This window comes from Cherax quadricarinatus, chromosome 81, assembly GCF_038502225.1.
Source record: "Cherax quadricarinatus isolate ZL_2023a chromosome 81, ASM3850222v1, whole genome shotgun sequence".
In the NCBI taxonomy this organism is placed as follows: domain Eukaryota; kingdom Metazoa; phylum Arthropoda; class Malacostraca; order Decapoda; family Parastacidae; genus Cherax; species Cherax quadricarinatus.
Window position 1 is genome coordinate 6,491,539 of NC_091372.1, and position 15,082 is coordinate 6,506,620.

At 40.7% G+C, this 15,082-nt stretch overlaps 1 protein-coding gene across 3 annotated transcripts in view; it reads left to right on the forward strand.

Annotated features, from left to right (window-relative positions):
• Mondo (MLX interacting protein mondo) overlaps nucleotides 1-15,082 on the forward strand; it is a 357,772-nt gene that overhangs the window by 148,597 nt on the left and 194,093 nt on the right. For all 3 annotated transcript variants that reach the window (XM_070102299.1, XM_070102301.1, XM_070102300.1), the window contains exon 3: nucleotides 3,829-3,896. In XM_070102299.1, coding sequence (XP_069958400.1) covers nucleotides 3,829-3,896 — 68 coding nt within the window. The remainder of the gene's footprint in view (nucleotides 1-3,828; nucleotides 3,897-15,082) is intronic.

A 15,082-nucleotide genomic window follows, 5' to 3' on the forward strand; every position in this document is an offset into this window, starting at 1 on the left:
CGATAAAAAACAGTATAGGCGCCAGGACCGTGCCTTAGGCTACTGATTTTTTTTATTTTGTTAACGCTAGATTTTGCTTTGCTTACTACTACTTTGTGTGTTGTGTTTATTAGAGTCATGAGTATTCCTGCAATGTCTGTATACGTTATTTTATGGGCTGTAACTCCATCCTCGCCTTAGCGAAGTATATATACCGTATGTTAGGTTAGGTAAGCTTTGTCAGGAAACAGTACAATATGATGACTCACAGCTGGAGTTTTTGGTCATCTGAGCGAGGCCTTTCACTGGCTAACCGGTCCACCCCTTTCAAAATTATGCTTATGATTACGACCATTTTTTTCATATACCGTACAAGGTCTTGACCACGAGGTACTACTACGAGATCTTGACCACGAGGTATTACTACGAGATCTTGACCACGAGGTACTACTACGAGATCTTGACCACGAGGTACTACTACGAGATCTTGACCACGAGGTACTGCTACGAGATCTTGACCACGAGGTACTACTACGAGATCTTGACCACGCGGTACTACTACGAGATCTTGACCACTAGGTACTACTACGAGGTCTTGACCACGAGGTACTACTACTACAAGGTCTTAACCACGAGGTACTACTTCTACGGGGTCTTGACCACGAGGTACTACTTCTACGGGGTCTTGACCATGAGGTACAACTTCTACGGGGTCTTGACCACGAGGTACAACTTCTACGGGGTCTTGACCACGAGGTACTACTTCTACGAGGTCTTGACCACGAGGTACTACTACTACAAGGTCTTAACCACGAGGTACTACCACGGGGTCTTGACCACAAAGTACTAGTGCGAGGTCTTGACCACAAGGTACTACTTCTACAAGGTCTTGACCACGAGGTACAACTTCTACGGGGTCTTGACCACGAGGTACTACTTCTACGAGGTCTTGACCACGAGGTACTACTACTACTACAAGGTCTTAACCACGAGGTACTACCACGGGGTCTTGACCACAAAGTACTAGTGCGAGGTCTTGACCACAAGGTACTACTTCTACAAGGTCTTGACCACGAGGTACAACTTCTACGGGGTCTTGACCATGTGGTACAACTTCTACGAGGTTTTGACCACGAGGTGCTACTTCTAGGAGGTCTTGACCATGAGGTACAACTTCTACGAGGTTTTGACCACGAGGTGCTACTTCTAGGAGGTCTTGACCATGAGGTACAACTTCTACGACGTGTTGATCACTAGCACATTCTTAAATTAAATTTAAAAGCTAAGAGCTATTACCCTACCTCAGCTCATTTTAACTCCTGACTTTATTTAAGGTGTTCAGCAGTAGAAGAATCATTACTAGTTGTATTTAGTAGTATTATTATATATGTAGGTATAAGTTATATTAAAGGTAACGCTGATAATACCTACAGTTTCCATTGAAGGTCAGGTGGGCTGCACCTCACTGGTGTGCATTACGTCACTGGGTACACCACTAAAGATTGAGTAACAATGGTGTGTGTGTGTGTGTGTGTGTGTGTGTGTGTGTGGCTGTGATGTGTGGCTGTGACGTGTGCCTGAGTGGCTGGGTGATTGACACACCTCTTGCTGTATGTCATGATAAACATCTCTGTCACACACACACACACACACACACACACACACACCAACGTGAGTGACAGGTGTTGTAGTCCTGGCTTAAGGATGCTCTAGGTTGGAGCAAACTTGTGAATGAGATGAGCTTGTGTGTGTGGACACCTGCTAGATTTTGGTATGTGTGTTAAGTATATAGATGCGTACTTAACATGCGTAGCACATATGTCAGTGAAGCAACCCAGGACTAGCCTGGAAGCCTTATCTCTCAGTCCATCGCAGGATTCGAACCTGCACACTCTGCATCAAAGTACACAGTACTTTTGTCACAGCCAAACCTCTGGGGTCTGGCTGCGACAAATTATACATACATACATACATATACTATATATATATATATATATATATATATATATATATATATATATATATATATATATATATATATATATATATATATATATATATATATATATATATATCCCACAGTGGTAACATATATCAGTGTATTTACACCGAGAGGTGTATATTTTCCAAAGTATATATACAGTGATATGTGAATACACGGGGTGGACAGGGGTTCGAACCGTGGTCACGGCAGGTAACAGGTCCAACACTCTACCATTGAGCTACGATGCTAAGTGGTAAAGCTACCTGACAGGACCACGGTTCGAGTCCCCGTCCATATTTCTGTTTATTGACTGACAGTCGTTCATTACTGCTTATCTTGGATTCATATTGATACGTGTATATATACACTGAAAAGTGCATGTATCCTAGTATATAGACGCAAGAGGTGTATAGCTCCGTGTATATACACCGAGGGTTACTTGGAATATATATATATATATATATATATATATATATATATATATATATATATATATATATATATATATATATATATATATATATATATATATATATATATATATATATATATAGTGCCGAATATGTAAAACTGGTCAATTAGCAAGAACTCATTTAAAATTAAGTCCTTTCTGAAATTTTCTCTTATATGTTTAAAGATATATTTTTTTCATTAAAGTTAATGTAAAAAAATATAATTTTGCACCAAAAGAATCTTAAAAAACTTACCTAACCTTATTATAACAAGAACAATTTATTTTAGCCTAACCCAACTAAATATATTTTAGATTTGTTTACAATAATTTAATACTAAACAAACACAATGAAATATATATTTTTCGTTAAGTTCAAAATGATTTTGGCGAAATTATTGCATACACAAATTTTCACTTGTCCTATATGGCAAGATGAGCGTTGCTATTTAAGCCAAGATAGCAAGTTCTGCCTATTCGGCACTTATATATATATATATATATATATATATATATATATATATATATATATATATATGTCGTGCCGAATAGGCAGAACTTGCTATCTTGGCTTAAATAGCAACGCTCATCTTGCCATATAGGACAAGTGAAAATTTGTGTATGCAATAATTTCGCCAAAATCATTCTGAACCTAGCTAAAAAAATATATTTGATTGTGTTTGTTTAGTATTAAATTACTGTAAACAAATCTAAAATATATTTAGTTGGGTTAGGCTAAAATAAATTGTTTTCTAAGATTCTTTTAATGCAAAATTAAAAATTTTTACATTAACATTAATGAAAAAATATATCTCTAAACGTATAAAAGAAAATTTCAGAAAGGACTTAATTTTAAATGAGTTCTTGCTAATTAACCAGTTTTACATATTCGGCACGACACACACACACACACACACACACACACACACACACACACACACACACACACACACACACACACACACACACACACACACACATATATATATATATATATATATATATATATATATATATATATATATATATATATATATATACATACACATATACATATACATATAATCTCTCAGTCCACAGCAGGATTCGAAGCTGCAAACTTGTATTTCTGGAAGAGAGATAGATAGATAGATATTAAATGGAAGTGAAAAGGTTAATTAGCTTAGGTAAGATTGGTCAGGAAACAGGACAATTGTTTCCTAACGTGAGTCTCTGTCATGTCATATCATGACCCGCCGCTTGAGCTTTTGGGCATCTGACCGAGACCTTCCCCTAGCTTACCCCTCTATCCTTTAAAAATTATAATTATAATTATGATTATAAGCATTTAACACTTTAATAAGATAGAGGTTAGTGAGTAGATTATATAAGAGTATTAAACCTGTTACCATTGAAGTGACTTTGTTTGTTGCAGTTATCAGAAAGAAGAAGATGAGGGTGTGTCAGTTCGCCCTGGACGTGGACATTCACAACAGACCCGAGGTAAGAAGCTCTATGTTTATCCCCTCAAGGAAGGCTCCTTGACGCTGGTGAGGGGCTCTTGATCTAGGGAATTGGATCTGTGCTCCAGTTCCCTGAATTAAGCCTGAATGCCTTCCATCCCCCCATAGGCGCTGTATAATCCTACGGGTTTAGTGCTTCCCCCTTGATTATAATAATAATAATCTATGTTTATCACTTGTTAGATTCTCATCTTATAATAATAATAATAATATCTTTGTTTTTACAAGTATTGTACAAGGTATACAGACGATATCTGACATCAATTACATACTACTATATAGAAAGCCGCTTGTTGGGCTGAGCATTTACCGCAAATTAGGTCAGTTTTGTCCCAGGATGCGACCCTCACCAGTCCACTAACACCCAGGTACCTATTTTATACTGATGGGTGAACATGGACAGCAGGTGTCTTATGGAAACACGTCCCTAATGTTTTCCAGCCGTACCAGAGATTCGAACTCCGGACCTCAGTCCGTGAGCTGAGTCCGCTAGCGATCGAGCTGCGGGACACAAACACAGAGTTATTCTTAGCACAGACCCACTAGATATTTTACTCGTTCTTATTATTTATTCCTCGTATCTCATCTCAAGGATATGCACTGTGTGTGAGCTACCACATTACTTAATTGACAGTGTGTATACCTGGAGTCTACCTGGAAAATGTTGAGGTAGACTCCAGGTATGTGTATGTAAAGACTTGCTAGAGAATAAATTTCCTCTTAGTAACTCATTGTTTTATAATGTTGTGGGCATTTGTTTATATCAGACCCGTCTGTTAGTCGTGAAGGTTATCTGGCCTCATGGAAGATTTTTAAACAAATTGGATACATTACCAGTGTGCTGTTACTGTTCTTTCTGATAGTTACATGATGGGAACAGCTTAATTATGCTTCCTGGTGTATTTCATCACAGAATGGGTTTCATACAATTTTGAAAGGTGTCGGCCTGAGCTGGAGACTTCAGTAGGGGAATGAGGATGTTGTCAGGTATTTCATTGAGGCTTCCAAGGTTTCTGCTTAAACCATTACTCAAGACGGCCTGTGACGTAGATGCGAAGAGTGAAATTCTTATGAAGATATCTCCAGCCTCATAGAACTGGGGGAAACAGATTGAACATAGAAGACAGAGGAGAAAAAGAAGTGTGGGGAAAGGTAGAAAAATTTGGATGACACACCGTAGCTAACAACGTACATGCAATACACAAATAACGCGCACATAGGAGAGAGAAACTTTCCACGACGTGTCGGTCCGACTTGGACCATTTACAAAGTCACGTACATGTACATGTAGCCTATAACAATAGGCTACTGATGCTAGTCTAACTACACCTAGCTAGATCTTGAAATATACTCTATTTGTACCAAGCAACACCCAGTAAATGTAGGCTGACCCAAGTTAGGCAGGGCTAATGTCATTATGTTAATGGTGTACAATACGTACAAGTAAATGAGAAAGACACGTTCGCAACAGTTTGGTACCTTTATAGAGAAGACGTTTCACCTGCTCAGCAAGCTTCGTCATTACAAATGCAGAAGAGACAACGTAAGATGTAGGTATGAGGTGATCAGTTGCTCAACCTCAAAGTAATTTTAAAGTGGTCAGTCCTTCATCCCTGGTGTGTTCATAGCTTCCATCAGTGTGGTGTGGAGTCGAATGCACACCCAAGTTGACGGACTGACCTCCTCACACATCTTTAAAACTGAGGAGCTGATCACCTCATATCTACATCTCTTTATGTTGTCTGTTCTGTATTCTTGACGAAACTTCTGTATATTACACTAACTTAAGAGATGACAACTGCACCCATACATACTTACGTACATATACTTACGAATACGTACACATGTGCGTGGCACAGTAGACGTAATATATTGATATATCGTAGTAACTGCAATCTAGATTTACAGTTACCATATAGATAATGACGGGCGTCATGAGTGGGCTAAGATAAAAATTATGTGAAACAGACAGCAAGTTTGAGTGTGTATTGTGTACACAAATGTACTTGAAACATGCATATGTTAAGTCAACTATGAAACTCGTACGAGTTAAGATTGAATTAGAAACAGTATAAGATAACGTAGATAACGTATCAGGTTCCATCATATAATTAATTAACACGGTGCTTGTGGTGCTTGCCGAGACACGGTGCTAGTTGTTTATTCTCATTTTAAAACGTCAGCTTTTGACGTTTTGCTCAACCAGGCTGTGATGGATATGTGGTGCAGAGGGCCACCAGCAGCAACAACCTGGTTGACTAGGCAAACACCAGACGAGCCTGGCCCATGACCGGGTTTCCGGAGTAGAAAGACTCGAAACTCATCGAAGGTATGTGTGTGTGTATAAATAAATAAATAAATATATATATATATATATATATATATATATATATATATATATATATATATAATCAGTAACAAAACTGCGACTAGCCAAGGACTCGAACCCTAGCCCAACGAGCAGTGGGCTAGTACACCAAAATGGGACTAGAATGAAATAAGTTAATTAGTTCAGTGACACCCACACCACCGTATGTCCTCAGATGACGATAAAACACCTAGCGTGGCTGGGTGCGTCATTCTTGTAGGATTGCGTGGTCCTGTGGGTTAGAGCATCATGTGTTTCCGCTCACCATGAGGCGGGCCTTGGCTAGTCGCAGTGTTGTTATTGATCAATATCACTCGTTCATGGTGACAGTATATATATATATATATATATATATATATATATATATATATATATATATATATATATATATATATATATATATATATATTATTTTTATTTTATTATCACACTGGCCGATTCCCACCAAGGCAGGGTGGCCCGAAAAAGAAAACTTTCACCATCATTCACTCCATCACTGTCTTGCCAGAAGGGTGCTTTACACTACAGTTTTTAAACTGCAACATTAACACCCCTATATATATATATATATATATATATATATATATATATATATATATATATATATATATATATATATATATATATAATGTGTGTGTGTGTGTACTCACCTAGTTGTACTCGAATAGTTGTAGTTGCAGGGGTCGATCCATAGCTCCTAGCCCCGCCTCCTCACTGGCCGCTACAGGGTCACTCCCTGAACCATGAGCTTTATCAAGCCTCTGCTTAAAGCTATGAATGGATCCTGCCTTCACTACATCGCTTTCCAAACTATTCGACTGCCTGACTACTCTGTGACTGAAGAAATACTTCCTAACATCCCTGTGATTCATCTGTGTCTTCAACTTCCAACTGTGTCCCCTTGTTGCTGTGTCACATCTCTGGAACATTCTGTGTGTGTGTGTGTGTGTTCACCTAATTGTGGTTGCAGGGGTCGAGACTCAGCTCCTGGCCCCGCCACTTCACTGATCGCTACGAGGTCCACTCTCTCTCTGCTCCCTGAGCTTTATCATACCTCGTCTTATAATTATGTATGGTTCCTGCCTCCACAGCATCACTTGCTAGACTATTCCACTTCCTGATAACTCTGTGACTGAAGAAATACTTCCTAATATCCCTTTGACTCGTCTGTGTCTTCAGCTTCCAATTGTGACCCCTTGTTTCTGTGTCCCCTCTCTGAAACATCCTGTCTCTGTCCACCTTATCTATTCCATGCAGTATTTTGTATGTCGTTATCATGTCTCCCCTAACCCTCCTGTCCTCCAGTGTCGTCAGGCCGATTTCCTTCAACCTTTCTTCGTAGAACATTCCCCTGAGCTCCGGAACTAACCTTGTTGCAAACCTTTTCACTTTCTCTAATTTCTTGACGTGCTTGACCAGGTGTGGGTTCCAAACTGGTGCTGCACACTCCAGTATGGGCCTGACGTACACAGTGTACAGTGTCTTGAATGATTCCTTACTGAGGTGTCAGAACGCTATTCTCAGGTTTGCTAGGCGCCCATATGCTGCGGCAGTTACCTGGTTTATGTGTGCTTCCGGAGACGTGCTTGGTGTTATGCTCACCCCAAGATCTCTTTCCTTGAGTAAGGTTTGCAGTCTTTAGCCACCTAGCCTATAATCTGTTTGCGGTCTTCTTTGCCCTTTCCCAATCTTCATGACTTTGCATTTAGCGAGGTTGAATTCGAGAAGCCAGTTGCTGGACCATGTGTTCAGCCTATCCAGGTCTCTTTGTAGTCCTGCCTGATCCTCATCAGATTTAATTCTCTTCATTAACCTCACATCATCTGCGAACAGGGACACTTCTGAGTCTATCCCTTCCTTCATGTGTGTGTGTGTGTGTGTGTTACCATTTTGTCTTAGGCACATGTCGATTAGACACTAGGCCTGTTGTATATGCGTGCGCGTGTGTGTGTACTCACCTATTTGTGGTTGCAGGGGTCGATTCATAGCTCCTGGCCCCGCCTCTTCACTGATTGCTACTGGGTCCTCTCTCTCCCTACTCCATGAGCTTTATCAAACTTCCTCTTAAAACTATGTATTATTCCCGCCTCCACTACGTCACTTTCTAGGCTATTCCACTGCCTGACAACTCTGTGACTGAAGAAATACTTCTAACATCCCTTTGACTCATCCGAGTCTTCAACTTCCAATTGTGACCCCTTGTTTCTGTGTCCCATCTCTGGAACATCCTGTCTTTGTCCACCTTGTCTATTCCGCGCAGTATTTTATATGTCGTTATCATATCTGCCTTGACCCTTCTGTCCTCCAGTGTCCTCAGGCCAATTTCCCTTAACCTTTCTTCGTAGAACAATCTCCTTAGCTCTGGGACTAGTCTTGTTGCAAATCTTAGCACTTTCTCTAATTTCTTAACGTGCTTGACCAAGTGTGGATTCCAAACTGGTGCTGCATATTCCAGTATGGGCCTGACGTATATGGTGTACAGAGTCTTGAACAATTCCACACTGAGGTATCGGAACGCTATTCTTAGGTTTGCCAGACGTCCGTACACTGCAGCAGTTATCTGATTGATGTGCGCCTCAGATGTGCTCGGTATTACACTCACCCAAAGATCTTTTTCCTTGAGTGAGGTTTGCAGTCTTTGGCCACCTAGACTATACTCTGTCTGCGGTCTTCTTTGCCCTTCCCTGATCTTCATTTGGCAGGGTTAAATTCAAGGAGCCAGTTGCTTGATCAGGCTTGTAGCCTGTCCAGGTCTCTCTGTAGTCCTTTCTGATCCTCGACCGATTTGATTCTCCTCATTAACTTCACATCATCTGCAAACAAGGACACTTCTGAGTCTGTCCCTTCCGTTATGTCATTCACTTATACCAAAAACAGCAAAGGTCCTAGGACTGACCCCTGTGGAACCCCGCTTGTCACAGGCGCCTACTCTGACACCTCGTCACGTACCAAGACTCGTTGTTGCCTCCCTGTCAGGTATTCTTTGATCCATTGCAGTGCCTTTCCTGTTAAGTGTGCCTGATCGTCTAGCTTTTGCAGTAACCTCATACGAGGAACTGTGTCGAAGGCCTTCTTGCAGTCCAAGAAAATGCAGTCTATCCACCCCTCTCTCTCTTGTCTTATTTCTGTCACCTTGTCATAAAACTCCAGTAGATTTGTGACACGGGATTTTCCTTCCTTGAAACCATGCTGGTTGTCGATTATACACTTGTTTCTTTCCAGGTGCTCCACCACTCTCCTCCTGATGATCTCCATGATTTTGCATACTATACACGTTAGTGACACAGGTCTGTAGTTTAATGCCTCGTGTCTGTCTCCTTTTTTAAAAACTGGGACTACATTTGCCAACTTCCATACCTCAGGGAGTTGCCCAGTTTCAGTGGATGTGTGTGTGTGGGGGGGGGTGAGGGGGGGTGTTATGGGGAGGGAGGGTTTTGGATATAGAGTGGGGAGGGGGACAGTGGCAGAGGAGAAGAGGGATTAGGGGTTGCAATGGAAGAAAGGGAAAGGAATTAACGGCTAAGCAAGGGGGGCGAGGAGAGAGAGAGAGAGAGAGAGAGAGAGAGAGAGAGAGAGAGAGAGAGAGAGGGGGGGGGAGGGAGCAGAGGGGGGATAGAGGGAAGGTCGGGTTCGGGGAGGTATGGGCGGTCAGTTTCCGCTGGCTGTTGCCTCGCTACCTTGATTTAAATGTGTGTGTGTCGTGCCGAATAAGTAAAACGTGCTATTTTGGCTTAGATAGCAATGCTCTTCTTGCCGAATAAGTCAAGCGAAAATTTTTGTATGCAGTAATTTCGCAAAAAATAATTCTGAGCCTAACGAAAAAAAAATATTTCATTGTGTTTATTTATTATTAAATTATTGTAAACTTATCTAAAACATATTTAGCTGGATTAGGCTAAATTAAATTGCGCTTGTTATAATAAGGTCAGATAAGTTTTCTAAGGTTCTTTTGGTTAAAAATTATTTTTACATTAACATAAATGAAAAAAAAAAATATTGAAACGTATAAGAGAAAATTTTAGAAAGGACTTTATTTTAAATGAGTTCTTGCTAATTGACCAGTTTTACCTATTCGGCACGATATATATATAATATATATATATATATATATATATATATATATATATATATATATATATATATATATATATATATATATATATATATATATATATATATATATAACGGCTTCAGGAAGAAATCCAAATATTCTTCCTTGAAGCCTTTTTATCCACTTCTCCGAGGCTATGGGTCCCACAATTTACACCAGAGGTGGACCCCATCCTATATATATATATATATATATATATATATATATATATATATATATATATATATATATATATATATATATATGACTCTGTGTTTAGTGAACCACTAATCGGTCTGAGGATCGACGACCCAAATGATTTCTTCATGAATGAGCCTCAAAACTCCATAAATGTATGCCAGATTTCCGACATTACCCTAACTCCGATAGATTTCGAAAAAGCCATTGACAACATGCCTATGCACTCAGCCCTGGGCCCAAACTCGTGGAACTCTGTTTTCATTAAGAACTGCAAGAAACCCCTCTCGCGTGCCCTAAGTACACTATGGAGGAGGAGCTTGGACATGGGTGAAATTCCACAGTCACTTAAAACAACGGATATAGCCCCACTCCATAAAGGTGGCAGCAAAGCATTAGCTAAGAACTATAGACGAATAGCTCTGACGTCCCACATCATAAAAATCTTTGAAAGAGTGCTAAGAAGCAGGATTGCAAATCACCTGGATTCACAAAATCTGCACAATCCAGGGCAACATTGGTTCAGGGTAGGTAGCTCCTGCCTCTCACAACTACTGGATCACTATGACATGGCCTTGGATGCACTGGAAGAAAATCAGAATGCAGATGTAATATACACAGACTTTGCAAAAGCATTTGACAAATGCGATTATGGCGTAATAGCCCATAAAATACGTGCTAAAGGAATAACTGGGAAAGTGGGGAGATGGATCTTCAACTTCCTAACAAATCGAACACAAAGAGTAGTGGTCAACAGAGTTAAATCGGAGGCTGCCATAGTGAAGAGCTCTGTTCCACAAGGCACAGTACTCACCCCCATCTTATTCCTTATCCTCATATCAGACATAAACAGAGATATACACCACAGCACCGTATCATCCTTTGCGGATAATATTAGGATCTGCATGAGGCTGTCATCTACTGAGGATGCGGTTAATCTCCAAGAAGATATAAACAAAGTTTTCCAATGGGCAACGGTAAACAATATGATGTTCAATGAGGACAAATTCCAAGTACTCCGTTATGGAAAACTGGAGGAGATAATAACTAGAACAGAGTATACTTCTGACTCCGGCCATACAATAGAGCGGAAAACTAATGTAAGGGACCTGGGAGTAGTAATGTGTGAGGATCTCACTTTCAAGGATCACAACAATGCCACGATCGCACGTGCAAAGAAAATGATAGGATGGATAATGAGAACTTTCAAAACGAGAGATGCCAAGCCCATGATGATCCTTTTCAAATCACTTGTTCTCTCTAGGCTGGAATACTGCTGTACATTAACATCTCCATTCAAAGCAGGTGAAATCGCAGATCTAGAGAGTATACAGAGATCCTTTACTGCACGTATAAGTTCTGTCAAGCACCTTAACTACTGGGAACGCTTGGAAGCACTTGACTTGTACTCGTTGGAACGCAGGAGGGAGAGATATATCATAATCTACACTTGGAAAATCTTGGAAGGAATGGTCCCAAATCTGCACACAGAAATCACTCCCTACGAAAGTAAAAGACTGGGCAGGCGATGCAAAATGCCCCCAATAAAAAGTAGGGGCGCCATTGGTACACTAAGGGAAAACACCATAAGTGTCCGGGGCCCAAAACTGTTTAACAGCCTCCCATCAAGCATTAGGGGAATTGCCAATAAACCCCTGGCTGCCTTCAAGAGAGAGCTGGACAGATACCTAAAGTCAGTGCCGGATCAGCCGGGCTGTGGCTCGTACGTTGGACTGCGTGCGGCCAGCAGTAACAGCCTAGTTGATCAGGCCCTGATCCATCGGGAGGCCTGGTCATGGACCGGGCCGGGGGGGCGTTGATCCCCGGAATAACCTCCAGGTAACCTCCAGGTATATATATATATATATATATATATATATATATATATATATATATATATATATATATATATATATATATTGAACTCCAGTTTGTACTTTTTTTAAGATGCGTTAGTGTACGTTAAGTTGGGTTATATAAACGTATACGAAGGTGTATTTAGACACAATTGGTGAGACAGGCCGCAGTACGTTTGACAACGAGGTGACCGAGGAACATAGACGTTTAAATCTGAAAGTTTATTTTTCACGGTGCGAGAATGGCTGTAAAGATGAGCCGTTGTGGTGGGGTGCTGCAAGATGGTTAATAATAATAATCTTTATTTCTACAAGTATATGATATATAGGCCTAACAGACATCAGTGACATACTACTATATAGAGAGCCCATTTTTATGCAGAACATTTCGGGCAAATTAGGTCAGTTTTGTCCCAGGATGCGACCCACACCAGTCCACTAACACCCAGGTACCCATTTTACTGCTAGGTGAACATGGACAGCCAGGTATCTAAGGAAACATTTCCAAACGTTTCCAACCGTACCGGGGATCGACCCCCGGACCTCAGTGTGTGAGCTGAGTGAGCCAGCGATCGAGCTACGGGATACAGGATACCTTTTTTAAACCCTGCTAGTGTACCCATGCAAAGCTGTTTCATTTCAGTTGAATCACCAAGCACAGCCGCACATCGTTTTCTATTTGATAGGCCTTGGATACAAGATTTAGCTTTTTTTGTTTTTTGACACATGCCATTACACAAGACGTCAAGGCAATGAAATAACACCAACGAAAATAGCGAAGGTTAATTTAAATATAAGCTACTACATTACATAAATGATTTAAAAACCCGAAAGGAGATGAGCGAGACACTTGTCCAGCACTTGGGTATCTTTAGTGTGGAAACGTTTCGCCAACCAGTGGCTTTATCAGTCCTAATATAGAGAAAAATGGTAGATGTGAAGAATGTGTATATTCTACGTTACATCTTCCTCAGTGTTCCTCTGTTTGAGGTTCATAAAATCACTGGTTCACCACACATTTCTACAATATAAATATCCATGTGCTACACAAGTGTCTCAGTCACAACACAGTTGTAAGAATTTAAGTTTATATATCAAACTTCGATAAAAACATTTAAATCTGTCAGTCTGAGCTGGGAGACATCAGTAAAGCGATAAGGATATCGTGAAGTATTTCTGTGTAGGTTCAGTAGCTATTGTTGCTTCGAAAGTATTTTTTCCAGCAGAGTCGGAGTTACCGTAATTACCTGGGAATTAACATTACTCATCTGAGTGTGAAGAGGGGGAGTTAGTTGGTTAATTAATGGGGTTTAATTAAAGTATGTCGACTACACGAGGTTAGTCGAGAACACTTTAATATATAGAGGAGGGACTAAAGTATGTTATCATAATTATTCGCTGAAAGATACATACCGCACGGTGTTGAAAAACGATACAAAATGCAAACACTAGGACATTTTGGTCCAGCAACTGCGTTGTTGGGACCTTGGTCCTCGGACCTGGGTCCCAGGACCGAAACTTTTCCAATAAAATGTCCCAGTGTTTGTATTTTGTCTTTTTCCACCAACCTGTGGGTATCTTTTTTTTTTTTACTGTATCTCACAGTGTATATATTATATCTTGTATGATGGGAGGGTAGATTGTTGAGGAGTTTTTTGAGGTTCTTGTTGGGTATAAAGAGGGGTGTGTGTGAGGCGGGGGGGGGAGGGGAGGTAAGGAGGTGGAGGGTTTATGGGCGGGTTGAGATTCGACCTTGACAGTAATAGCCAGTGTTGTCAGAGTGACGTGGGTGTTTGTGCATTGCTCTTTACATACTCATTCTCACACTCATCAATATTTCAACGTTTGACGATTAGGCCACAGCATTACCACATGTTGGTGACCTACCATTTGTCTTGCCTTAAAAGAACCTGATCAAAACATCAAGGAGACGTCTCGACAAAAGTTGCGCTCTTTACTCTTAATACAGAGACAACTAAGAAATAGTTTCTTAGTTATTTCTACATAAGGACTGAAAAAGACACATGTGGCGAAACGTTCCCTGAATAAATGTCTTTATCAGTGCATACGATTTTTTTTACCTGGGCAGGATGTGCAAAATAACCCCAATGAAAAGTAGGGGCACCATTGGTACACAAGAGAAAACACCATAAGTGTCCGGGGCCCAAGACTGTTCAACAGCCTCCCACCATGCATAAGGGGAATTACCAGTAGGCCCCTGGCTGCCTTCAAGAGGGAGCTGGACAGATACTTAAAGTCGGTGCCGGATCATCCGGGCTGTGGTTCGTACGTTGGACTACGTGCGGTAGTAACAGCCTGGTTGATCAGGCCCTGATCCACCGGGAGGCCTGGTCATGGACCGGGCCGCGGGGGTGTTGATCCCCGGAATACTCTCCAGGTAGCATAGGTTATTAGGGTTATTGAAGCTAATTCCTTGGTAAGCTTTAATAAGTTAATCAAATATGTGAGTGAGAAGGGTTTTAGGGCTTCAGGATTATTATTATTATTATTATTATTATAATCAAGGGGAAGCGCTAAACCCGGAGGATTATACAGCGCCTGGGGGGGGGATGTGGAAGGTATTCAGGCTTAATTCGGGGAACTGGAGCACAGATCAAATTCCCTAAATCAAGAGCCCCTCACCAACATCAAGG